The sequence below is a fragment of the Armigeres subalbatus genome, chromosome 2 (assembly GCF_024139115.2).
Source record: "Armigeres subalbatus isolate Guangzhou_Male chromosome 2, GZ_Asu_2, whole genome shotgun sequence".
In the NCBI taxonomy this organism is placed as follows: domain Eukaryota; kingdom Metazoa; phylum Arthropoda; class Insecta; order Diptera; family Culicidae; genus Armigeres; species Armigeres subalbatus.
In genome coordinates, this window is record NC_085140.1 from 204,161,641 (window position 1) to 204,188,002 (window position 26,362).

The window sequence follows — 26,362 nt, forward strand, 5'->3', positions numbered from 1 at the left end:
CGGAGAAATAAAAAAATACAAAAATAAATCGACCTTCAATTTCACAGAGAATAGCTCATATGTAAAGTTATGAAATGGAGGGTTTGAACTCCCGACCTAGCGATGCATTTGTGGTGGAATATTTGGAAGATGAGCATATCAGTGGAGAACAGGCCGTATCTTACGAAATCCCTGAGAAGACGCTCGTTGTTCCATCTGTTGATGACCAAGGTGCAATCGCCGGAGAGCCGAATTTCGACTGGACTAGAAAGGTAGGAAAACAACAGCGCTGCGACGTTGAGGAAGCCCACTAGCGAAGTTTTGAAAACACGCAAGAAGCGTCAAACCGCACGACAAGTGATGACGGTTGTGTCGGAACTTAAAAAGAAGTTGTTGGAGCGTGACCACGAGATGATGGAAGAGCTCCATCGTCTCGAAGATCAGAAAAGAAACATTTGCAATGATTCGGCCTTTTGTATCATTTGGCCTCCTGGGTTTTCGGCCTTTTGTGGTATGCTAGAACATTTTCGGTATTTGTGATTCGGCCTTCTGTGGTTCGGCATTTTGTACTGATCCCATCTTTTACGATGATATGAAGAACCGAAGGCCTATGAAGGTTAACCATTTTGAGAAGGTTTGAGGGAGATTTTATTAATCTGATACCTCAAGAAATCGTAGATTTCGTTAAACATTCCCAATATCTTATTCTAGAAACTTTTTACATTTTACATATTACAATATTTTTGGAAAAACCAGGCCATGTCATCTTGCAAAGTAATAGAAAACAAAAACATGAAAATTTTAATTGCAATTTATTACGTCATTCTGCAATCTCGTTTTGTTTTGTTTTTCACATTCACATTAACATAACAATGCACTTATTTTTAAATTGTGCTTCACCTCTCGTATGCCTGTTATTCACTCACAAAAAAATAATATTTTCTATACGTACAGACACAAAAATACATTCTATCCGCTCTTAGCATAACTCCGAATCTCACACGCTGCATCAGCGCGCGCGTATTCTCTATCATCTAATTCGTCGTTTGAATCGTTACACCACGGTGGGCTCTCTGTACAACTGATATTAATCAAATTTACACAATACAGGATCAAAGGGGCGACCCTTCATGCTATCACTTTTTCATACCGTCTATGGTAAAATTCTGCTATAATTATGGTTTCACCAGTACTGCACACGTGGAAGATAACGATATAGGTCCAAGGTCAGACTGTTTGTGCCATCGAGTTTCTTTTGCTATCTTCATACTCCAGTAACTCCAGTGAATAATCGTCCGAAAGTTACTCGACCTTATGCAAGTAGTATTAGTTAGTTACAGTATACATACATGTCGTGACAGGCGTAGACTGTCCACAAAGATTAACGGAAGGGAGGTTACGAACAGTTTGACGAATGTTGTAAGAAGGAAGCGCAGTCTTATCATACAATAGCCGTTTTGACCAGACATGATTGGGAGTTGTTCCCTATCGAACCGTCCAAACTATCCAAATCTAGGGCAGTATCGATCATGGTGGATTCTTGCAGTAGCCGTAACCGATTTGAGCTGGTGATGAAACCACCACTTGTGCCATTACTACTGCTATTTGTGTTGTTGCTAATGCTATTACTGCTGATGGTATTATTGTTGGTATTACTACTTACGGATGCATTGATAGCGTTGGCTGTGGTACCATTGGCGCCAGCTGCTGCTTGAATAATTACGCTGGGATCCAAAGTTTTGATAACATTCTTCATCTCGATTGCCGTGATGGGCTGGGAACTTTTGTGTGGTGGTAGCGGTAAATGTGATGCAGGGGTAGTAATCATAGCTGATGGCCCGCTATCGACAAGGCTGCCGCCTGATGGCGGCATTGAGTTCGCTGTTTTTTTACTGGCAAATGCACTCGTCATCACCGGATCGTCTAGATCCAGATCGTTGGTTATGAATGAGGAATTGAGCAGCGACTGATCATCAACTACTGGGCTAAAATTGTTATTAACACTATTGCTATTCGGTAGGTGGTGGAAATTACTCCCACTGGAAGCACTGTGCCGTTGCCCAACCACGTTCCCATTGCTAGTGTGACTGCCGTTACCGATGTTGGAATAGACGTGCATATTGGGATCTGTCGACTTACCGACATCGCTGGTGCGTGTTCCGGCACTGCCCGTACTGACCCGCTTGGGCGAACCCAGCACTCCATTACCGATGGTACCCGACCCGGCCGGAATATTACTGTAGACATTCTCATGTCCACTAACGCTGGAAACCATCATCAGATCGCTGGCGTTGATGATCTCATCCACGTGCTGCATTTTTTCGCTATCGGAAGCTATTAGTTTTCCTGCGCTATGGGATTCTCGGAACAGATTGTTGTAGCTGCCACTCAGATTGACTATCTTCGGTGGTTCTAACTCGACGATAGTATCGTCATCCATCACGATGGTAGTCGCGGTGGTGTCCTCAATGGCTGAAATGTTACCGGTGTTGGACAGTGGAGCCTCGTTCTCCACAAGGTGCGCTATGCTATTGGATTTTTCTGCAAGAATACATAATTAAGAAAATAGTAATTAGAGGCTTTATGTCACGAACAAATAATTCAACTAGGAAATTCTATCTACAGCAGAAAAAACCTAGCTAACATAATTTGAAAGCTCCTATAAACAAAGATAACAAGTGAGATAAATTCTATAAATGATGTAAACAATATTTCTGGTTCTATTTATGAACAGGTATAATTATTGTACAATCATTACGCCAAATTACTTCATTTTTAACATATACATTTGTTTATTATACAATTGTAAAGGCAAATTAGTTGAACCTGTCAATTACGAAAAATTAGAAACATGAAAATTTCACATTTCATCGTATAAGTAATAGAATATGAAACGTATTTGGATTTTTTTCATTGAATAGGTAGTTATTGACAAAATGGGATATTTAAATTTTGATTATCATGATTATTACTAAAACATCCGCACACCAAAAAAGTGTTTAGATTTTCATGATTTTAAGCCGTCAGACTCCAAATACTTTAAAATATCAACGTTTACTGTAAATAAGTAAAATCAATTGTAAATACCTTGTCATGTAAAAAATTCATGTTTCATGTTCTTTCACAGCACAGGCCTAAGGAAGCCCCCTATTGGGTAGGGGAAACGACAGCTTTGGCAGATTTATCTTGCGTTCGAAGAAAACAATAAAATTTCACACATTCCAACCATTCTCGGGTACTTATTCAAAAGGACGTATGTGATTTTGTAAACAAAGATTCAAACGTCGATTTGTCCAATCTGATGGCACTCCCACGCAAACCAACACCACCAAGAGGTAGCCGAAGGCTTCCCCTACCTGTCTGTGGTGATGTTTTGCGTGGGAGTGCTATCAGATTGGACAAATCGACGTTTGAATCTTTGTTTACAAAATCACATACGTCCTTTTGAATAAGTACCCGAGCATTGTTAAATCGGTCAAATAATGGCAGGAGGGGCTTTGTTGGTAAAATTTTGTGATCAAAAATCTGATCTCCCAAATAGTTCTTGCTATTTCGCTAATACTGCTGCAAAATCGATTGTTGAAAAATCCGTGGTTTTTGAAAAAAAAATAGTGACCATCCATTTGGTTCATTTTTTAGCAGTATAAGAATAATAGCATGGAAAATCTGGGTAAATCAGAAACACTTAGCCCGAGGACAAATTTCGATCAATTGGTGTTTATATGATCTACCAAAAGTAGTACAAACCTGCTAAAACTGTTAATTCTCCTATACCTAATTTACATACCACTAACATTGAAAACAAATTTGAACGAGTATTTTTGAATCAAGTAAAGCATCAACTAAGTCATTTGATATTGGATTTTAACTACTTTTTTGCCATTCTCTCAAAATACCAGGGAAGCTGGTACAAGAAGTGACGGGTATTTGTGTAATTTTGCTTACAAGAACCAACAATCGCTTTAACGTGAAAAATAATATGATCAAGAGAACCAAGTGAGCATCAGTGCGTCAGAACTATTCAATTACTATGAGGAAATGAACCGTTGAAATCATACAATTGTGAATTTTGTAGTCTATCAAATATTGCTTTCGGTCATTGCTGGGGCAGTCTCGCTTTGGATTCTCCAAGTCACTTCATTTGAACGTTAGTTGTAATGACGCATGAAATGACATGGCACTTACTAATGAGAGATATGCAATTTTTTTCTGACGATATAGCAACGCTGTTACTGCTCATCAAATGCTTTAGCCAAGCAAGCCTTTGACACAGCAGAGTGTGATTGAATCGCACTCTATACAAATCCGCCCAGCCCGTTGTTGGGAGGGCATAGAGTGTGAGGCTCTCGATTAATAAACAATGTGCACTCGCTTGACTGTAGATATACAACAGTTAAGCACATGTGAAGATTGGACAAATCAAGCATCCGACAGATATTCAATTTGCAAAAAAGAGAGCTAACCGCGGTGGAGGTTGGTACTCGGATTCTGATGGCTTTTCCGCAAACGTGACCTTTAAGTGGTCTTGTTGTGTAGGGGTTATCACGCCTATCTAGAGAGTAGGAGGATGAGGGTTTGAGTCCCTCCAAGACACGTGGATTCCTTTCGCAAATTTCATATCAATTTGTCCATTTCGAAACATGAGCTGTGCATATGCACAGCCAAGATATTTAACAAAAAAAATGGTTTTCGTATGGCCGAGTTGCCGAATAATATGCAATTAATTGTTAACGCTGTTACTTTTAGTAGCAAACGCTGTCAGCACTTGCCGCATTGCAAAATATTGAAGTTTGTAATGCGAGTGGGGGCTGAACAGAGTCGCTACATAATATCCGTTCTCTAATTTTCTGAACTGCTGAAACAAGTTTACACACAAAAGATATTTTAGTTACCAGATGAAGATTGTCGCTGTCGTCGCTGTCCGGAACATCTTTTGCTGGCGAGGATAGGGGATCTAAACATCAATGGAGGAAAAATACATACGATTTGACAGTTAGGTACCACACATGTTTCGGGCAGCAGAACAAAGGGAACCGAAGCGACAATCTTTATTTGGTAACTGAAATATCTTTTTTACACACAAAAGACTTTAAAGTATGCCCTTTTAACTATAATTCTATTTTGACTTCAAAGTACGCTCTTTTCGTGGGAGAATGGGACTACACACAAAAAGTAATAAACATTATGCACAATTATGACTATTTTTTATTCACAAATGATTAACTTTTATGCATAAAAACAGGAAAAATATGTAAAAATATGAATTTTGTGGGTAATCCCATTCTCCCACAAAAGAGCATACTTTCAGCTTTGTGTGTGTTACCCAGTTCACATTTTGAATTTTTCCGACAGAGATGTATCAATATTGGGTTCATTCGACACTAATAAGGACCGCACAGAGGTGATTAAAATTCTCATAAAAAGAACAGATTATCTTAAATGTTACATAAAAAGAACTATACTCATTCCACTATCATGAAAGGATGGGCGAGCACACCTCTTGTCAATATAAATATTGACCAACAAACCAAAATATTCTTAGTTTTACTAAAGTAATAAGCAACCGAACAGTAAACGACTTTTTTGAACAGCGTTCTAAATTTTAAATAAATTCTACGGTTTCTTGAAATGCCAGTCGTCGATCAAATAATTGAACCAATCGTCGATCAAATAGGGTGGAGGTACCAGTCGTGGTTATTATAGCACCAGTTGTCGCACTAGTGAATTATACACTTAGTGGCACATCATATCACCACAAAATATATAATTAGTGAATAATATTCATACTACACGATAACACCTTCTTTCAAAACAAAAAAAAAACAATTGTAGAAATTGATTTTGCCTAATTTTTAGCGTCCTTTGCACCAGTTGTCGCACTAGTGGCCCTGTTATAGCCAATCCCATAAGAAAACTATGGGATTTGCCATAATAGGAACGAAAATTAAGAATAGTGGCGTTAAAAATAGGGATTTTAGTTGACCTTCAATATGTCACTTTTCATAAGACGAATTAGTGCTACCTCATTTAATTCCACCACTTGATAAAATTTCAAAATTACATTACGTATTTCAAATGATGAAATTAATTTAAAATTAAAAATCACTATACTGCCGCAAGTCGAGCAAATTTACATTTAAAAAAAAAGATACGTTTTTCGACCTTAACAGAAAGTCTATATCAAATAGGGCCTATCCCCAACCTTTTCTTCTACAAATATCTACAGCTCTAAAAATGTGTTTAACCCTTATAACGGTTTCAACTTCAAGGGGTCATATTTCAATGACTTTTTATAGCTAAAAGCTGAAACTCGGTGACATCTAAGAACTCCATAAAATGTAGCATCTGTGAGAAAATCACGTTGATACAGTGAGGAGGGACGTGGGGAGGGGCACCTGATTTTTTTACCACGTTGATGGCCGACAGGGTACCCGTGTTTCCATAAATTGATATTTTCATAACTTTAACAATTTTCAACCGATTTCGATAATTTTGACAGTTTTGGAAACAGAAACTCATATACTTTTTGCCCATTGTCAATTACAGTTTTTGTCTATGGTTATACAAGAAATCTTTGAAGTAAGGCTTAAGAGTCTACACGCGTAACCAAAGGACTATCAACCAGTTTCAAATATATTACATGCTCATTGCGCTTCTTAGAATAGTCAGTGTTCACAGTATATGTTCTGGGTCTCCAAAAACCCCTGGAGTAAGGCTTCAGTCATCTAAAAAATCCCTGGAATAAGATCTTATGGCTGCTAGCGTTACCAAAGGTCTATCGTGCAAATTCAAAAACCGTACATGCTCTTATTGGTGCCTAGCATATAATGCTTTCACAGTATATGTTCCGGTTCATCCAATAAATCTCATCCAATGACCTTTTCTTAAAACATGTTTGCATTCCAAGTAGTTCTTGTTGCTTTCCAGCTAGTCTACGAACTCCATATAATCAAGGTCTTCAACCTCAGTAATGAAATCAGTTATTGAAGAACAAACTAGTTGCGTGATCCTTCTTGGTATATGATAGTATTACAAGTAGTTCTTGTTGTTGTCGTGGGCTCCAGGTAGTCTACAAACTCTTTAGAGTCAAGATATGTGGGTCAATCTCCGTAATGGAGGCAGTTATCAAAGAATAAACAAGTTTTGTGACCCCTTCTTGGGGGCGATTCAAATATGACGTCCATTACTTTTTTGGGATTTCTAGAACCCCTCCCCCCCTCTGTCACGCTTTTTGTATACCTAGTACATGTACTGTCACAAAATCTTAGACCACCTCCCCCCCTAAAACCTGTGACATCATTTTTGAACGACTTGTATGTATGCTTGTATGCTTGTATGCTTGTATTCCAAGTGGTTCTTGTTGTTGTCGTAGGCTCCAGGTAGTCTACGAACTCCATAGAGTCAAGATCTGTAGATCAACCTCAGTAACGGAGGCAGTTATTGAAGAATAAACAAATTGTGTGACGACTTCATGGTATTTGTTTGTATTCCAAGTAGTTCTTGTTGTTGTCATTGGTTCCAGGTAGTCTACAAACTCCATAGAGTTTGGTCTGTGGATCGACCTCCGTAATGGAGGCTATTGTTGGAGAATAAACAAGTTTTGTGACCCCTTCTTGCCACACGTTTGTATGTCATGTAGCTCTTGTTGTTTTCGTGGGTTCCAGGTAGTCTACGAACTCCATATAATCAAGGTCTTCGGATCAATCTCCGTAATGAAGGCAGTTATCGAAGATTAAACAAGTTGTGTAACCCCTTCTTGGTTTATTTTTCCATTCCAAGTAGTTCTTGTTGTTGTCGTGGGCTCCAGGTAGTCTACGAACTCCATAGAATCAAAGTCTGTGGATCAATCTCTGTAATGAAGGCAGTTATCGAAGAACAAACAAGTTTTATAACCCCTTCTTCCCTAGTAGCACAATTTTGATCGATTTTGTTAAAACAACTCCAATGTGACTGGATTTGGTCGCATATAAGTCATAGCGACGGGTATATGACAAACGTGCTACTCGGGTTGGTATATGTTTGTATTCCAAGTAGTTCTTGTTTTTGTCATTGGTTACAGGTAGTCTACGAACTCCATATAGTCAAGGTCTGTGGATCAATCTCCATAATGGAGGCAGTTATCGAAGAATAAACAAGTTGTGAGACCCCTTCGTGTTATATGCTTGTATCACAGCTTGTATTTTAAGTAGTTATTTTCATTGTCATGGGCTCCGTAATGAAGGCAGTTATTGAACATGACACACTTTGTGTGACCCCTTCTTGGTACAGTAATATCCCGATTTTATCACACCCTTGGTTTTTGGGTGATAAAGTAGAAAATGTGACAAAATCGGAGCAGTTTTTATTTCAAATTTTTTTGTTTCGCAAATATGCATCAGTTTATGCCTTGGAAAGGCAAAATACGTGAATGGAACCCATAATTTATTGTCGAAGAGACTTACAAACTTCTTAACAGGTACTCATAAATGATTCATAATAAGTTACAGGCGGTGAAAGTTATTTAATGAAAATCATTTTTGTTTGCGGAAAATTAGGTCGAAAACGTGATAAAATCGGGAGTAGACAAAATCGAGTAGTGGCAAAATCGGATCAATACTGTATATGTTCGCATTTCATGTAGTGATTTTTATTGTCATGGGCTCGAAGTTGTCTACGAACTCCGTAAAGTTAAGGTCTGCAGATCAACAGCAGTTGAGGTACTTGTTGAGGAATAGGCAAGTTGTGTGACTGCTTCTTGCTATATGATTGCATGAGTAGTTCTTATTGTTGCCATTGGTTCCATGTAGCCAACAAACTTCATAGAGTCAAGACTTGCTGATCAACCTATAATTGAAATCATCTAATAATTGAAAAAAATAACAAGTTGTGCAACCTCATCTGAGTGGATGTATGCATTCCAAGTAGTTTTTGTTTTTCCCATGGTACTAGCTAGTCTATGAATTCCATAGAGGAATGATCTGCAGACAAACCCACGAACGGAAGGCTATTGGTATAGACGAATCCAAGTAAAAATAAGAAGAAGACACACGACGGTGTTAACTTTGACAGATCCTACAGCACAGCATAGGGAGATCATTTTAAAATGCTTATAATAAATTCTAGACAAAATGTAATTAAAATCTGATTGATGTAAGTTTCGAACTGTATGATAGATACATTTTCGGAAAATATTCACAAAATTGAGATAAGCTTCCAGATATGTAATTTAGAACTTTTTCCGTACCGTACATCAATCAGATTTTAATTACATTTTGTCTAGAATTTATTATAAGCATTTTAAAATGATCTCCCTATGCTGTGCTGTAGGATCTGTCAAAGTTAACACCGTCATGTGCCTTCTTCTTATTTTTACTTGGATTCGTCTATAGGTTTGCATTTCAAATAGGTCAAGTTGTGAAACCTCATCTTGATATATTTGTATTTCAAGTATTTATTGTTGTCTTGCTGTTGTTGGTTCCAGGTAGTATACAAACGTCATTCATATCACTAATACGAAGCTGTCTATTCTTTGGAAATGCATAGCATATGTAGCATATTATGTGATTGTACAAACCGTGGGTGGCTATACAATGCTCAATTGAGCAATCTACTGTATCTACTGTACTTGGGAGTAGTACTTTTTCCTATACAGTAGCAGTTGTATACCTGGCCACGTCCTTACAATCGCGGAAGGAAGGGAAGGAATGTTAGTTCAACATCTACTAGTGAAGATGCAGGGAACCCATACTACCTTCATAGATGTCTCGGGAAGGAAAATTTGTGTTAGTGGGTAAGGTGAATAATAGGGAGCTCTATTCGACAATATAGAGCGTTTGTCAATAACAGTAGGTATATGCTGAAAAAATATTAAAATATATTCATCAATTTACTTACGAACCGTCCAAAGGAGGACAAAGTAACCTGAATTTTACAAATGTTTCGCATTATATACAAAACACGTTCAACCGCACACTTATTCACCGAACATTAAAATCAGAACCAAAAACTCGGATTTTACGAATGTTCTAAATCCTACCTGAAACACGTCCGATCACGCACCAATTGTTTACTCACTCGGCCGCGCGAACTATCTGCTTACTGAGTAGAAACACGACAAAACAGGCACTGACGGCCGCGCAATGCAGAACACAATATTTCGGCAAATCGCGCGATCGTTCTGCCGTCCGAAACAAGAGTCAACACGCACTGAACTAATTAACTTTATTACCGGCCGCGCAATGCAAAACACAAAATTTCGACAAATCGCGCGATCGTTCTGCCGTCCGAAACAAGAGCTAACTCGCACTGAACTAATTAACTTTATTACCGGCCGCGCAATGCAAAACACAAAATTTCGACGAATCGCACGATCGTTCTGCCGTCCGAAACAAGAGCCAACATGCACTCTCTATTCTTTGGAAATGCAAAATGTGTATAAATTGGAATGGTATAACTTCACGCCGAGAACGTAAGGGAAAAAACGGGCTAATATTGCAAAGATCATGTACCATATTGAAATTAGATTAAAGACCCTCAAGCTATTCGTGTAAACTTAGAAGTCTCACTTCATAAATTTCTAGGATGGCCATTACCATATGTCATGAACGCATTTTATTCATGGACTACAAAGGACAAGTCTTCTTCTTCTTCTTGGCATTACATCCCCAAACTGGGACAGAGCCGCCTCGCAGCTTAGTGTTCATTAAGCACTTCCACAGTTATTAACTGAGAGGTTTCTAAGCCAGGTTACCATTTTTGCATTCGTATATCATGAGCTAACACGATGATACTTTTATGCCCAGGGAAGTCGAGACAATTTCCAATCAGAAACTTGCCTTGACCGGCACCGGGAATCGAACCCAGCCACCCTCAGCATGGTCTTGCTTTGTAGCCGCGCATCTTACCGCACGGCTAAGGAGGGCCCACAGGACAAGTACCAAATTTTAAACAGGCTGATATATCTGTGGTGTAGATCCTAATGCCTTACTTCAGGGTTTTCTTGGATGACCATGAACATTTGAAATAGGTGCATTCTATTCTACGTACCATAAAGGGCATGTATAACTATTCAAATAGGCCAAAGAACTCTGGTTACGCGTGAAGTTCTTGAGGATTGTTCAAGGGTTATCTTGGATAACAATGAACATATGCAATGAAAGCGGTATATTCTATGTACTACAAAAGGCATATGCCATTTTTGAAACAATCCGAAATGTATCTGGTTACGTGTGAAGATCCTGAGGCCGATTCTAGCATTTTCTTGGAAGACTATGCACATATGCAATGGACGTATTCTATTCTATGTACCACAAAGGGCATGTACCACTTTTGAAACAATCTAAAAGATCTCTGATCACGCGTGTAGATCTTAAGGCCTTTTCCAGGGTTTTCTTGGATGACCATGGACATATGCAATGAAGGCGCTCTATTCTATGTACCACAAAGGGCATATACCACTTTTGAAACAAACCGAAAGATCACTAGTTACGCGTGTAGATGTAAAGGCCTTCTCCAGGGTTTTCTTGCATGACCATGGACATATGCAATGAAGGCGCTCTATTCTATGTACCACAAACCACATACGTCAAAGCTCCAGGAGGCTCTCGAAAAACTTTAAATACTTGAAAATGGTGATGAACGTCTTACTGTGCGTCATCAAGGATCTGCACCACTTTTGAGACAAGTCCATAGACCCATGGTTACGAGTGTAGACCTTAAGGCCTATCTCTAAAGATTTCTTGGATGACTCGGAACATATACTGTGAACGCATTCTATGCTAAGTACCACAAAGAGCCTGTACCGTATTTGAATTTGGACAATAGGCCTTTGGTTACGCGAGTAGATCCTCAGGCTTTACTCCAGAGATTTCTCGAATGACTAAGACCTCACTTCAGGGATTTTTTGCATTACCCGAAGCATATACTGTGAACACCTTCAATTCTAAGAAGTGCAAAGAGCTTGTAGCATATTTGAAACTGGTTGAATGGCCTTTGGTTACGCGTGTAGACTCTTAAGCCTTACTTCAAAGATTTCTTGTATAACCATGGACATAAGCTGTAAACCTTGACCATTGTTTCCAAAACTGTCAAAATTATCCAAATCGGTTGAAAATTGTTGAAGTTATGAGAATATCTTCAATATTTATGGGAACACGGGTACCCTGTCGGCCATCCACGTGTGTATTTTTTGTTGGCCGCATAAGGGTTAAGCTTAAATAAGTCGAATAATCAATTGAGATATGCCATAAGTTCGAAAATGTTTTTATTCATATCAAACATGTAGTTTTCTCTGTGGACTTTATTTTTGAGTAGATACTACAAGCGTTGAGTTTTGCTGCTTTTTATTCATACGACCCAATAAAACGAGATAACACTTCTGATGGGATTGCATTTATTTGTGTTGGGGAGGGAAGTAATGCTTTTTTCAAACTGTTCAAAATTGAAATTGGAGCGAATCATAATCGGTAAAGCTTTTCGCGAAATTCTATAAAGTTCATTGGTACTATACCACGGAGGCAACTTCAGAATTATTTTCAAATTTTTATTTTGAATCCTCTGGAGTGCCTTCTTTCTGGTATTGCAGCAACTAGTCCATATTGGCACAGCATACAACATGGCTGGTCTAAAAATTTGTTTGTAAATCAACTTTTAAAAGTTAATTTTTGATCTAGCAGAAGTCCTAAATATTTACCTTGGCTAGACCAATTAATTGGAACTCCATTCATAGTGACAATATGTCTGCTAGAAGGTTTCAAATAAGAAGCTCTCGGCTTATGTGGGAAAATTATAGGCTGAGTTTTGAAAGCATTCGGGGAAATTTTCCATGTTTGCAAGTAAGTGGAGAAAATATCCAAACTTTTTTGCAGTCTACTACAAATTACACGAAGTGAAGCCTTTGGCGGAAAGGCCCGTGTCATCTGCAAACAAAGATTTTTGATACCCTGGTGGTAAATCAGGTAAGTCAGAAGTAAAAATGTTATACAGTATGGGCCCCAGTATGCAGCCTTGGGGAACACCAGCTCTTGCAGGACGGTCTTGAAATCTTGTTTCTTAGAAGGAAGTGGAGAATTCAGAGATTCACCCTTCCTCTTGTTGCTGAGCGTGGAGACGTGACCTTCTAAGAGGTTTTTTTTCAGAACGGTGTCCCTGCAGGATTACCACCGCTTGTCGGAATTTAACTTCCGCAAACGGGTCCAACGTAAAACGAAGGCACGGGTCCTTGGAAACGTAACGGGATCAGTGGGTACAAATAGCGCTGAGAAGCACTGTTGAAATTAAAATAGCTTCGGGTTGTATTAAAAACTTCCTTCCGCAAAGAGAGAAACCAGAAAAGAACCGCACAGCACGAAAGCACGATGCGGTCTCAGATGGCTAAAGTGTTTTTAATCAAAAACTGCTGATGACAATATGTGCTAATAATTACGTCTGTTTGTCTGTGAACCTAGTGTTACAGTACTTCTTATGATGATACTCATATAAATTAGCAGATGGACCATTAGATGTATGTGAGGATGGTGGACTGTGTTGAACGTTTTTACGTGTTGTCAAATCATTGCTTTTCGAGCCATAAGAAAGTATGGAATTCCAAACGGTTGGAAAATATCAATTAGCACTTTCTGATTACTTGGTTCAATTGTAAGCAGCTGGTAAGCCATAGCGTTTTCTATAACAAGTCTAAAACAGTTTGCAAGCTACGCATGTAACTCATAAAGAACACATGTAAAATAAACGAAAGATCTCTCAAGTGGATGTCGTCACAAGGCTAAAGGATTGCGAGGAGCCAGAACTAAGTACGCACGAAACTGGCATTATCAAGATGGAAAAGGAACAAAGATTTTTCGTTCATCTGAATGGCTTGGAAACTCACCACAAATGCCCGCATTAAAACTGATGTCTCTCGTCTTGAATCAGCTTTCGAAATGGAAAACTTTAGAAAATAGGTTAATAATTGTAGTTAATGTTTTCGATGGTCTATTTTAAAGCAAATAATTGCAATTTTTAGATACCTTGGTCATTTCATTATATCTTTATTGTTTTATTTTGCTCGAAACAAATCGATCGACTACATACATTGTTCAATAAAAAGTAAATAAAATTTATACCGTTCCTTTTAATAATTTGTCTTCCAATCTTTTCTCCTTGTAAATAATAACGCCTGGCGCTATCTAAAATTACTCAACGGCACTTTAATACTAACAATTGAACTCGATGAATAATCAAAAGCTACAAACTCTCTAAACTTCAACAATTCATTGGTGATGATAACATCAACGGAATCGCTATGTCATGGATTCAACGAAATTGAATGAAATCGATTACAGCAAAGAGGGAAATATTTCTATGCATCCAACTATGTTAAACTGTTGCAGTATTTGTTTGAATCCTAATTAAAATCGAATGAGTAGCTAAAGTAGCAACTTGCTCTAGACACTACTACGGTTTTGGAAAGGCTAAAGAAGATCGTTGTGATAAAATTTGTTTTATATGGTGCGTTAACCATTCGGAAGCTAAAATATATCTACCGAGATTCCATGTCTTCTCCAACCTCATCTTCTACCATCACATACCGTTCCACGCTTTGAATAGTTTTTTTTATATATCATAATCTTTCATAAGACATTAAGTTGCATATTAGTAAGTATTGAAGGGACTCGTATTTGTGAACAATTTGAAGAGGGACAAAGTGTCTATTGTTTTACTCACCGGAAGCTCAAACTATTAATATGAATTGGTAATATTCATAGCCCTGGAATCTTTCTTTTCTATTCCTTTTCCAACCCGTTATCCTTCTGCTTTCGTAAATATTATAAACTTCATCTTCCATTTAATAAATATAACAACGATACAAACGTACCGGCGCTGCTTGTATATTATTGTTCTACTAATGCAAGTATGGGAAGTTGTACCAAATGGCAAACTAAGGATGTGTGTGGCGAGAAACCGTGACATGTTGTTGCTGTGATTATTTTACATTGTCGCCTGAAGCTCTGGGATTGCTACTTTCTGGGAGATTGAGGTGATTTCTATCTGTCCGATAAGATTCTGTTCCTGTGTTGATTTTTTGGGTCATCTTAAAACTTTGGAAAAGTTTGTAAATTTATCTTTGATGATAAAGCAACTGCATAGTAAAGCACCGAATATTAGCGAAATGATAAGTACCTACGAAATAAAGAGCAAAAAGCTGTGTATGATCTGTGTATATCCAAAATGCATTTTTAGATGCTTTGTAATTTTTCGTAACACGCTTCGGATGGTAAACACGTAGAGGTAATCAAAAATAGGAAATCTTCCGCAACCGCAATATTAAATGCGATTGGATGGGACCCATGAGACCAGATGCTGCAATACCTCATATTGTAACCTCATATTGCCTGCCGTATCCTAACGGAACTATCAATTCTATACTTTCGCCTCTAATTCTATCATTAACATGTACGTCTAAGTTTGGAAGATTTCCATATCATTAACAGAACGATGCAATATCCAACGCTTGTCAGTTAAAGGAGTAGCTGAACAGGACGCCAACGAAATGGTTGGTTCGAAGAGGAGTGCCAGCGAGTGGCGGACGAGATAAATGTTGCTAGGAGTCGAATGTTAGTGGCTCGTACCCAATGAGCTAGACTTTACTAAGGTGGCGCAGATCAACGCAGCGTGCCACTAGTTGTCTCTTTCTCTCTCCCGTTGTTCTTATGCAACGCGAATAGTGACGTCACTATTTGCGTTGCATAAGATCATCGGGAGAGTCAAAGAGAGAACTAGTGGCATGCAGCGCTGATCTGCGCCACCTTAGTGAAGTCTAGCCCCTTGGCTCGTACCCATTCCAACAGAGAGCGGTACAATGTTTCAAGGGCAGAAGAGAAACGAATCCACCGCAGAAAAAAAGCAACACGAAGAGAGTGTGATAGCTGAAGCGCAGGAGAACATGGATAGAAACGATATGCGGAGGTTTTACGCAACTGTCAATGGCGCGCGGCATAAGACTGCGCCAGTGCCCGCCATGTGCAATGACCGAGAGGGGAATTTGCTGGCAGACAAGACTATGGTGGCAGCCAGGTGGAAGGAGCACTTCCAAGATTTGTTGAACGGTGAAAATGAAGGTGTATTAAGGAGCAGAATGGACATAGTCGGCGACGGTCGAGGTGTGGAACCACCAACGCTGGACGAGGATAAGAAGGCTCTAAACGAGCTGAAAAACAGTTAAGCTGCTGGGAAGGACGAGATCCCGGTTGAGCTTCTCAAACACGGAAGTCAACAGCTGTATCAATCAATCCACCACATTACTCAAAAAAAAAATGAAAGGATAAAGAACTGCCTGCCGGCTGGTTGGATGGCCTCATATGCCCAATCTATAAGAAAGGGCACCGACTAGAGTGTGCCAATTACAGAGGGATCACCTTCTGAACTCGGCGTACAAAATCCTATTGCGTATACTGTTTAACAGACTGAGACCGCTTGAGAAGCCCCTCGTCTGCGAATACCAGGCAGGTTTTCGTGAGGGCCGATCAACGACGAATCAGATGTTTAGCCTGCGGATGGAATTTTGTGAATCGTATAAAATACGGCAGACTTCAGTGGGCTGGCCACTTAGTGCGAATGTCGGAAGAAAGATGATACGTCAAGGAATAATTCAGGTTTTGAAATTTCTTGAGCCTTACGGAGCTGATAAGAAATCAAATTTTGTAACACTAGTAACGCCTGTGTATGTATTGCAATAATGGAACTGTCGTTTTTCTTTGCAGTAAAACATTCCTTCGCCCATACTTGAGCAGTTGTCATATTTACATGGGAAATTTTATCAAATGTTTCTTAACCCCTCTCCTTATGATTCACCCTACTATTCTTTAAATGTGTTGAAATGTTGAAATGAACATATAATGAGTGTTTTTTCTTCGCAAAAACTATTTTTTTAATCATTCTTTGAGTTGACATTTACGTAATAAGAGATTCGCACGTAGGTGTTACAAAGTTGACTATTATACAAGAGTAGCATAACTTCATTCCATTTTCATAGAAAATGGTCTGAGGTTAACCACTACCTGGCTTTTTCGATTTTACAGATTTTACAGTTTAAAATCCGGTTGATACAGGCAAATTTAATAATAATCTATCCCAGAGTGCGCTGCGTTAGATTGAGTGAAACCGGCTTGTTTACATTTTATTTTGAATTTTTGATTATCAAAATTATCTCAATATTTATTCAACATACCTTAATTTTCCATTGGCTATGGTTTTTTTTCTATCGCTTATGTTTCTTATCTGACCAATCATGTGTTTTATTTTAAGCTGACTGAAACAATTCAAAGTGAATGTATACATCAAGATTAGGGTGGCTCAAATTAGTATGGGAAAAACTTTTTTCATTTTTTTTTTGATGGGCCGCCCTTTTATTCAGTTCTATTTGATGCCCTGATGCTCTGGACAACATTTCAGCAAAATCGGTCAACGTTTGGGCGGTGCTAAACTCGTTGGAAGTTTATATGCAAAAATGTATGCAGAAACATCCAAAAACAGTGAATTGCAGTTGGACGACACAACTTACGATGAAGTACTATGATACTCATTCAGATCTTGAAGAATTTAATATAGAATGTTATGCAGAAAACCGCGAGAAGATTAGAGTTTGCCCGGCTAAGTTATTAGCATTTCTTTGAAGTGGGGTTTGAGCAAATTTCGTTTCTTTTACCTTTGAAAAGAAATAAATTCACCTCTACAACACTCCAGTAAAATGCTAATATCTTTGCCTAATAAACTCTAATCTTCTCGCGGTTTTCAGCATAACATTCTGTATTTAATTCTACAAGAAGTGAATGAGTATCATGGTTCTTGATCGTAAATTGTGCCGTCCAACTGAAAATCACTGATTTTGAATGTTTCTGCATACATTTTTCCATATAAACTTCCAACGAGTTTTGCACCGCAGAAACGTTGACCGATTTGACTGAAATTTTGTCCAGAGCATCAGGGCATCAAATAGAACCGAATAAAATGCATGATGCATCAGGGCATCAAATAGCCCATCAAAAAATTGAAAAAGTGTTTTTTGAGCCACCCTAATCAAGATTCCTGCAAAACTTTTTTGGCTTTTGGAGGCTTCTGAGCATCTTGAAGGGAGGCTTTCAAGCCTATTATAAGGAGGCTTCTGAGCCTCTTGAAATGTGGTTTTCGAGCCACTTAAAATGAGGCTTTGAAAGTATGCTTCCAAGCTTTTTTATTTAAAGAATAATTCCGAACCTCTCCAACGGAAGCTTCCAAGCCTCTTGAAAAGAGGCTTCCGAGCATCTTGAAAGGAGGCTTCCGAACCTCTCGAAGGGAGGCTTCCAAGCCTGTTGAAGGGAGGCTTCCGGGTCTCTTGAAAGGCGGCTCTCGGGCTCTTTAAAAGGGACTTTAGAGGCTCATCCTCTTGATGATCCTCTTGAAGAGAGACTGCAGTGCCTCTTGAAAGCAGCTTTCGAGCCACTTACAAGCAGGCTTATGAGCCCCTTGAAAGTACGCTTCCAAGGCTCTTGGAAGAAGATTTTCGTGCCTCTTGAAGGGAAGCTTACGAGCCTCATGAAAGGAAGCTTTCGTGCCTCTTGAAAGGCGCCTTTCGAGCCTCTTGAAGGGTGGCTTCCAAGCATATAAAAGTATGCTTCCAAGCCTCTTGGAAGAAGAATTTCGTGCCTCTTGAAGTGAAGCTTTCGACCTCTTGAAGGAAGGATACCAATCCTCTTGAAAGGAGGCTTCTGAGCCTCTTGAAAGTATGCTTCTAAAACTCTTGAAAAAAGAATTCCAAGTCTTTCGAAGGGAAGTTTTCGAGCCTCTAGGACGGAGGCTTACGAGCCTCTGGAAAGGACCCTTTCAAGCCTCTTGAAAGAAGGCACCGCTCGTTTTGAGAGGAAGCTTCCAAGTATCTTGAAGGGATGCTCCCGAGTATCTTGAGGCTTCAGAGCCTTTTTAAAGGCACTTTTTGAGCCACTTGAATGGAGGCTCCTGAGCATTTTGAAAGTACGCTTCCAAGCCCCTTGAAAGAAGAATTCCGAGCTTCTTAAAAGGAAGCTTCCGAGCCTCTTGAAAGCAGCCTCTCGACCCGCTTGACAGCAGCCTTCCAAGCCTCCTGAAATGAGCCTTTCGAGCCACTTGGAAGGAGGCTTCCGAGCCTCTTGAAGGGAGGCTTCCGAGCATTTTGAAGGGAAACTTCTGAACCTCTTGAAAGGCGACTTTCTAGTCACTTAAAAATAGGCTTCCGAACATCTTGAATAGAAACTTCCGAGTCTCTTGAAAGGTGACTTCGAGCTGCTTGTATTGAAGCTTCCGAGAAGCGTAAAAGGATGCTTCCAAATCTCTCGCAACGAAGCAACTGAGTTTTTCGAAAAAAAAAAGCGTCTAAAATGAGGCCTCCGTACCTTCAGGCTCTAGCTTTAAGTCCAGAAGCATGTTGTTAACATATTATGCAATATGATGTTTCGAATAGGTAGATTGCACTAAAGTTTTTTTTTAATTTGCTCATTCAACGTTTTGTCCTTTTCATTTTGTGTCGCACAGGCCTTCATATACTGTGCTGGTTTTGGAGGGCAGGATTCAATATGCTTTTGTTTACTAATCGCCATGCATATTATGTAGAAAACAAAGTTTTGAAATAAAAAAAAATACACAATTATCAAAACTTTATCAATAAGTTTTGATTGGAATTGTCATACAGCCGCCATTACGCATTCTTGTCCGAGGTACCCCCTGGGGCCAACGAAGGTACCCCAAGGGGTACATGTACCCCAGGTTGAGAACCGCTGGCCTAACATATTGAATTCAAAATAATAACAGTAAAAAAGTCAGATAGGACATTTTGAATTCCTAATCTGTACATTGGTCATGTTACTTTGGTCGTTCCAGGATGTTACATTGCCCATTTTGGTTTTCCCCTCCTTAGTTAATTGCCTACTTTCCGGCTATTAGTTAGTCGGTGAAAATCCCCTATATATGTTCGTTCACCGATAGGAGCTGTTGATCAGCAGGGATTCAATGCTTCAAAATTAATTCTCGCTTAACTTTTCAAAAGGACCTAAGTAACATTTTTTTCATTAATTAATTTGAATACTGCAATCAATAGCTCTCCTGTTTTTCTGTTGTTTGCGCTATTCAAATTAATTCATGAAAAAAATGTTACTTAGGTCCTTTTGAAATGTTAAGCAAGAATTTTTTTGTCGAGCCATGGCAAACCAATTACATACCAATCGAATTGTTCTTCTGAATGTGTAGTCCAAAACGAAATTCGTGCTTTATCAAGTCTAGAGTATAATATGACAAAATAATTTTATGTAAATGTAATTTGTAAATAGTAAAAAAAAAATCTAATTTTCTCATTTTTTCGGTGAATTCGTGACTCCTTACAATCGATGAACAGTTCAGTTACTGTATTCCTGAACATAATTAGAATGACCTCTGTACAGTTTTGTTTCGTTTGGATTTTATTGTTACATTGAACGTTCGCATGTCCTCTGAATCAAACGTCCAATGTAACAATCGAATTGAATTTTATCGATTCTGTACATTGGTCATTTTGTTGCTTTCTAGTTTTCTATGGCAATATGCATAATATTAGCACGAGGGTTCATGTAGCATGTAGATTAGCTTGAACGCTGTTATATGCAACACTTAAATCTATTTTTCTGAATTTGTCAATTAGGTGATTTTGAAAAGTTAAGCGAGATTTGATACATTTGAAGGTACGCAACCTTGTGTGAAACGCTACGTGGGCATCAAATCTAAGACTTCCCACTTCTAACTTCTTATTTCTCACCACTCATTATGAAAAGTGAAAAATAAAGAGTTAGAAGTGAAAAGTGAGAAGCACTTCTTACTTTCCAAGATGAGAAATGAGAAGCGTGAAATGAGGAGTGAAAAGTAAAAAGAGTCGTCACACTTCTCAATCCTCATTTCTTATACCTTATTTCTTATTTCTCACTTCGCAGTGCTCACCACTCATTCCTTATTTTTAACTTATCGCTTTATGCGAAATGAGTAGTGAAGAAAAAGGAAAAAGTAAGAAGAAACAAGGAACAAACAAAGAAAAAGGAACAATTACAAGGAAACGAGGAAGAAGGAATAAATATGGAGGATAAAGGAAGAAACATGAAGGGTGAACTTGGAAGGATCTAAGAAGAAAAAAGAAGAAGGAAACGGAAGAACTGGCTTCTTTCATTTCTCTGAACAGATTTGACAGAAAATAAATGAACTAACTGTCCAATCCTGTCGTTACCGTTTCCGTTCCATTCCATTAATTGTGTTCAGGGCTTAAGAGACTACCGGTAAAGGGTTTGTGATTTGGAAATTGATAACTAATGGAGATGGGATAATGCAGGTGTCGGCGCCGCACTCTGATTTTGATCAGCTTCAGTTTCATTGCAAATTTTCGAACACTATTCTAGTTTGAATCTGAAACAAAATAGAACAAACTCGTTGGTTTCCCCAGCAGTGTTCTAGTCATGTCTGAAACGTTTTCAATCAAATGAAATAATTAGGTTGCTGCAAAGGAGTCAACTCGAGTGCGATGATGGACCCATTCATGCTCGGTGTTCATATCCCTTCTGTTATATGAACGAACATTTGATTTCCAGATTACCAGATAGGGTCACTCTCGTGTTCCCCGCGTATGAATAACATTATAAATAAAAGCATACGCTACACGTTTATTGTTTCCAGTGAGCATTTCGCTCTTTGAAGGAGGTACCATACCTGACAAACGACCAACATGCAACGTCCATTGGTTCTGTCGAACACGTTTTCAATTTCTAGAAAAATAGTTTTACGACTGAAAAATAGTCACACTCCCCGCAGCACAACGCGATTGAATGCCAGTCGACATTAACCGCACGGCCACGAAACTCACAATTATGTAAAGTATTGCATTTTCTGCTTGAAAACAAATTTGAAATAAGGCAACAGATTTAATGTTATTCGTATATGTATTTGTAATATTCGTCTGGTAGTATTCATTAACCATTTTTAAAGTTATTAAATGCGGGATTTCAAAGTTACCATCTTTGTATTCGTATGATGTGTAATTCCAGGAATCGAATCTAGCCACTTTTAGCATGGTCTTGCTTTGTAGCCATGTATCTTACCACTAGGCTAAGAAAGGGCCCGGTTGATCAGATTGGATTTACATTCCCGATTGGGACATAGCCACCTTTTAAAAGAAGATCGTTTTTTTTACGTTTTTAAGCCTAGTTACCATTTTTACATTCATATACCAGTTTCCAAAGAAATCGAGGACCAGACCGGAAATAAAACATAGCCACCTTCAGCATTACCCCATGTTGTTGTAACCTCTAATTATACCGTTAGGCTAAGGATTTATCGTTGCAAATTAAAGCCTATGATACGTTTAAAAATTAATGAATAATGATCACTATTCCCGATGGAAATAGATTTTTTCAACAATTTCGCCTGAATGATTCAGTGCCAAAACTCCATCAAAATTGCATATTTTTTCTGAAGTTTATTTTATTTAGTAGGCTCATTTGCCGTTAAGCGTTACGGAGCCGAGATCAAGTTTTATAGCCAAAGTGACATATATGTGCACGATGAATATTTTATAATATTTTATCTGTGTAGCTAGCTGTCTTTTCCTTTGCAAATCGTTCAACTCATGAAAACTCAATTGGTTCGAAGAAAATCATATTTTTTTCAGCAAGCCGACACCAACTACTAATGTACATTCACCCAGAAACAACTGCAAACAAACTCGTACGTTCTGAAACTCCCTACCATACCATCCGAAGCGATCAAGCGAGTGCATGCATGAAACACAAAACACCGAATCTGCTGGCTTTAGGCACACCCTCGACCAAGATTATAAAAAATTACAAAACTAAAAATGCAATATGTGTTATGTTTCGTTTGTGGTGTCTTCGTGTATGGAATTTAGATCAAAGTTGTTGAATTTGTACTCGTACACGTTGGAAAATCGCTGCTTGTCGGCGTTGGTGCGCCGTTGCGCGTACGGACTACTGCTGCTGGTGCCATTGCTGCCTCCGATTAGGCCAACACCACCATAGTTCTGATAGGTTCCACCACCACCGACGACGACACCGGTGCCGTTGCAGTCTACGCCGCTACCAGTACCAAGCCCTCCCCCTCCCGCTCCTCCTCCGCCATTGCCACTCGTTGGAACGAAACCGATCGACCCAAGCGTACCAGTGCTGATGACGCTACTCCGGTTACTGTTGGCACTCCAGAAACTCGGACTGAACTGACTGAACGAAGGCTGCGGAGATATGGGATTCGTTGTCCCGGGAGACGCGTGTGGAGTGTGCTGTTGCGCTTGTTGTTGATATTGTTTTTTGTACAGTTTGTAAGTTTTGTGGTGATAGTGTTTAGACTTTTGAAGCATTGGATCGAGCTCACTACAGCTGGGACTGGCGCACCGTGTCCGGGGGCTACTGGGACACGTTTGCGGAAGCGAATTGGGATTCTGCTCGGACATGGTGTCGTAGCTGTTCAGATACGAAGATGAACCACCGGAAGGTAGCATATTGCTCTGCTCAAGCGAGGAGGTTGTGGACGTGGACGAGGAGGAGATGGTAGTGGTAGAGGACGAGGACGAATCGGTTAGTGCTAGAAGGTTGTTGTGCGAAGGCGGTGCATTACTGGTGATGTTGTTATTGAGACTATTGGTACTGGAGTGATTATAGAAGGGTGGATAGTTTGAGTAGAACAACTTGCTTGATTGTTCGTGCAGTTGCAGGTCGTGAGATGACTTTCTACCGATAGCACGATTCTTGTGATAGGGATACCTGGGCAGAGTGAGGTTGATATTAATATTGATTTGCTGCTGCTGTTGTTGATGGAATTGAAGTCGTTGCTGAACGTCGTTGCTTTGTTGATTTTGGAGAACCGCTGGGGAGACTTGCGGCACGAGTTGATTTTGACTTTCGCTGTAAGTATTGTACTTCGATTGCGGAGCAAAGTACTTGAAATTAGTTGGTATCGGCACTGCCGGTAGGTTGTGTTGTAACGGTTGCGTTGGCAAATAGCGTGGAATTTGTTGGTAGGTATTCGAGTTATTCGGGACATTATTGGCGGACACAGAGGTGTTGTTGTTGTTGATAGGCGTGAAATTCGACAGATTCACATTGCATGTCGCGGAATGGTACAGTTGTGGTTGCGTATTTTGCGAAAGATTTACATAAGACAACGAGAGATTATTGTATTGTGATGATGGAGATTGTGACATTTGGAGGTGTTTAATTTGGTTACTATTATTACTGCTATTACTAGCTTGATTCGGGTTAGTCACATTCAAATTTGTTAGATTACTGATACTGCTAAGTGAAGATTTGATGGATGGCGACTTACCATTCTGTAAGTTATCGTAGCTTCGCTGTCGAAATACTCCCGCACTAGAGTTTTGAGTTTCACTCTGAAACAGAAGAGTTGTAAAAGGATTAGGTATTGTTATTTATTTATTATTTAGCATGTTATTCGAGTCAAAGGCAACAATATTTTCATGTTCAAATGTTTATTCCGAAGTGTACAGCTACCAGCATGTTGATCGAATAACTGCAATAGTAAAACTAAGCCCAAAACTTTCCATATTTAATATTAAACGGTGGACATTCACTCATTAGAGATTCATAACTGACAGGGAACAGGGGACTCGCTCTTCTCCGGAGGTGCAAATCTGATCGATCGTTCCCATGTCAGGAGCTCTAAGAAAAACTGTGCACACTGTATTGCATCGTATCAGCATCGAGCAAGCAGTGCAACCCTGGTAAGGTAGCCTACCGAAGATTCTACAGTTACCAAGAGAGGCAAAAGTAAAGTAAACAGATGGAATCAATAACAACAATAATACCGGCAACGATTTGAAAGTCGGACTTTGGAACATAAGAACTTTTAAGGACCAACGGATCTAGCGACGTCAACAGATTGCGAAATAATATCCACAAAACTGTGACTACAACTGCCCACGAACCTTTTTTCAGCTTGAAACACCCTAATAAAGCTTAAATTGTTAGGTTCCCGCCAGAGTAAATGAGACGTGTGATGCGACGCGACACGGCCCACACAAAGGAATAATAATTATTATCAATGAACTGTCAAATGCGCTGTTGCGGCGCATCGTGTGGTCTCGTCTACTCTGACGTCATTCTCAGGCAATGCACAGCAACGCCAACGAAATGGTCGGTTTGATGAGGCGTGCCAGCGAGTGGCGGACGAGAAAAATGCTGCTAAGTTGTCCGATGATAATGACTGATCATCTTCTTCTTATTGGCAATACATCCCCCACTGGGACATTGCCGCATCGCAGCTTAGTGTTCTCTTAGCACTTCCACAGTTATTAACTGCGAGGTTACTAAGCTAATTACCATTTTTTTGCAGTCGTAAATCATGAGGCTAACAGGACTTTTATGCCCAGGGAAGTCGAGATAATTTCCAAACCGGCACCGGGAATCGAACCTAGCCACCCTCAGCATGGTATTGCGTTATAGCCGCACATCTTACCGCTAGGCTTAGGAGTGCTCCATAGTGACTGATACCCAATATAATAGAGGACAGTACAGTGTAGCAGGGACAGAATAGAAAGAAAAGGCAGCATAAAAAGAGTGTGATAGCTGAAGCGTAGGAGAACGTGGATAGAAACGTTCTCACCTCTGGATGAGAACAGTAAATCTGCTGAAAAGAACGAGATCCTGGGCGAGCTTCACAAGCTTGGAAGTGAACAGCTGCATTAAATGATCCACATTAAACAGAAAATATGGGAGGACGAAGAACTGCCAGCTGCTTGGAAGGCTTCATATTGCCGATTTATAAAAGCAAAGTGTGTGCCAATTACAGAGGATTAACCATTCTAAACTCGGCGTACGATTCAGTGGAAACTGTGGCAGATAATGTCTGAACATGGTTTTTCGGCGAAACTGATTAGGCTGATAGTGCAACGCTTGATGGTTCAAACTCGTCTGTGACCTTATATGAATTGAAGCAGAGTGTTTCACTTACAGATTAATTGTTCAACGTTGCAGGGGGAAGCCCAAATGGCATAATGATTTAAATGTCTGAAGGCTATTTGGCATAAAGACCATTTGACATAATGACCATTTGGCATAATTTGTTGGGTACCTCGAGGCCATATGGCATAACGACCATTTGGCAGAATCCTCGAAAAACGTATTAAATACAATGAACCGTTTGGCAAAACTAGCATTTGGCACAAAAAAAGGTTAATCGTAGGAATATTGCCCGTTGCATCAATTTTTAGACTCTGGCGCAATTGCGTTTTGCTTTGAATTTTCAGCGTGCACACCAATACATTCAAACTTTCTTTTCAATTGTTTTTTTTTTTGTTGTTATTTATCGGACACACGTATTTTTGTTTACTCAAACAAACAGCAAACAGTGTTAATTCACTTGTTCGTGTGACACGGGG

At 39.4% G+C, this 26,362-nt stretch overlaps 1 protein-coding gene across 4 annotated transcripts in view; it reads right to left on the bottom strand.

Moving 5' to 3' along the window:
- Window positions 1-774: 774 nt before the first annotated feature.
- Window positions 775-26,362, bottom strand: part of LOC134211527 (palmitoyltransferase app) — an 81,304-nt gene continuing 55,716 nt past the window's right edge. For all 4 annotated transcript variants that reach the window (XM_062688451.1, XM_062688449.1, XM_062688450.1 and 1 more), the window contains exons 10-11: window positions 24,292-24,355; window positions 775-2,520 (exon numbers count right to left, since the gene is read on the bottom strand). In XM_062688451.1, the coding sequence (XP_062544435.1) occupies window positions 1,421-2,520; window positions 24,292-24,355 (1,164 nt within the window). In that variant the 3' untranslated portion in view covers window positions 775-1,420. The remainder of the gene's footprint in view (window positions 2,521-24,291; window positions 24,356-26,362) is intronic.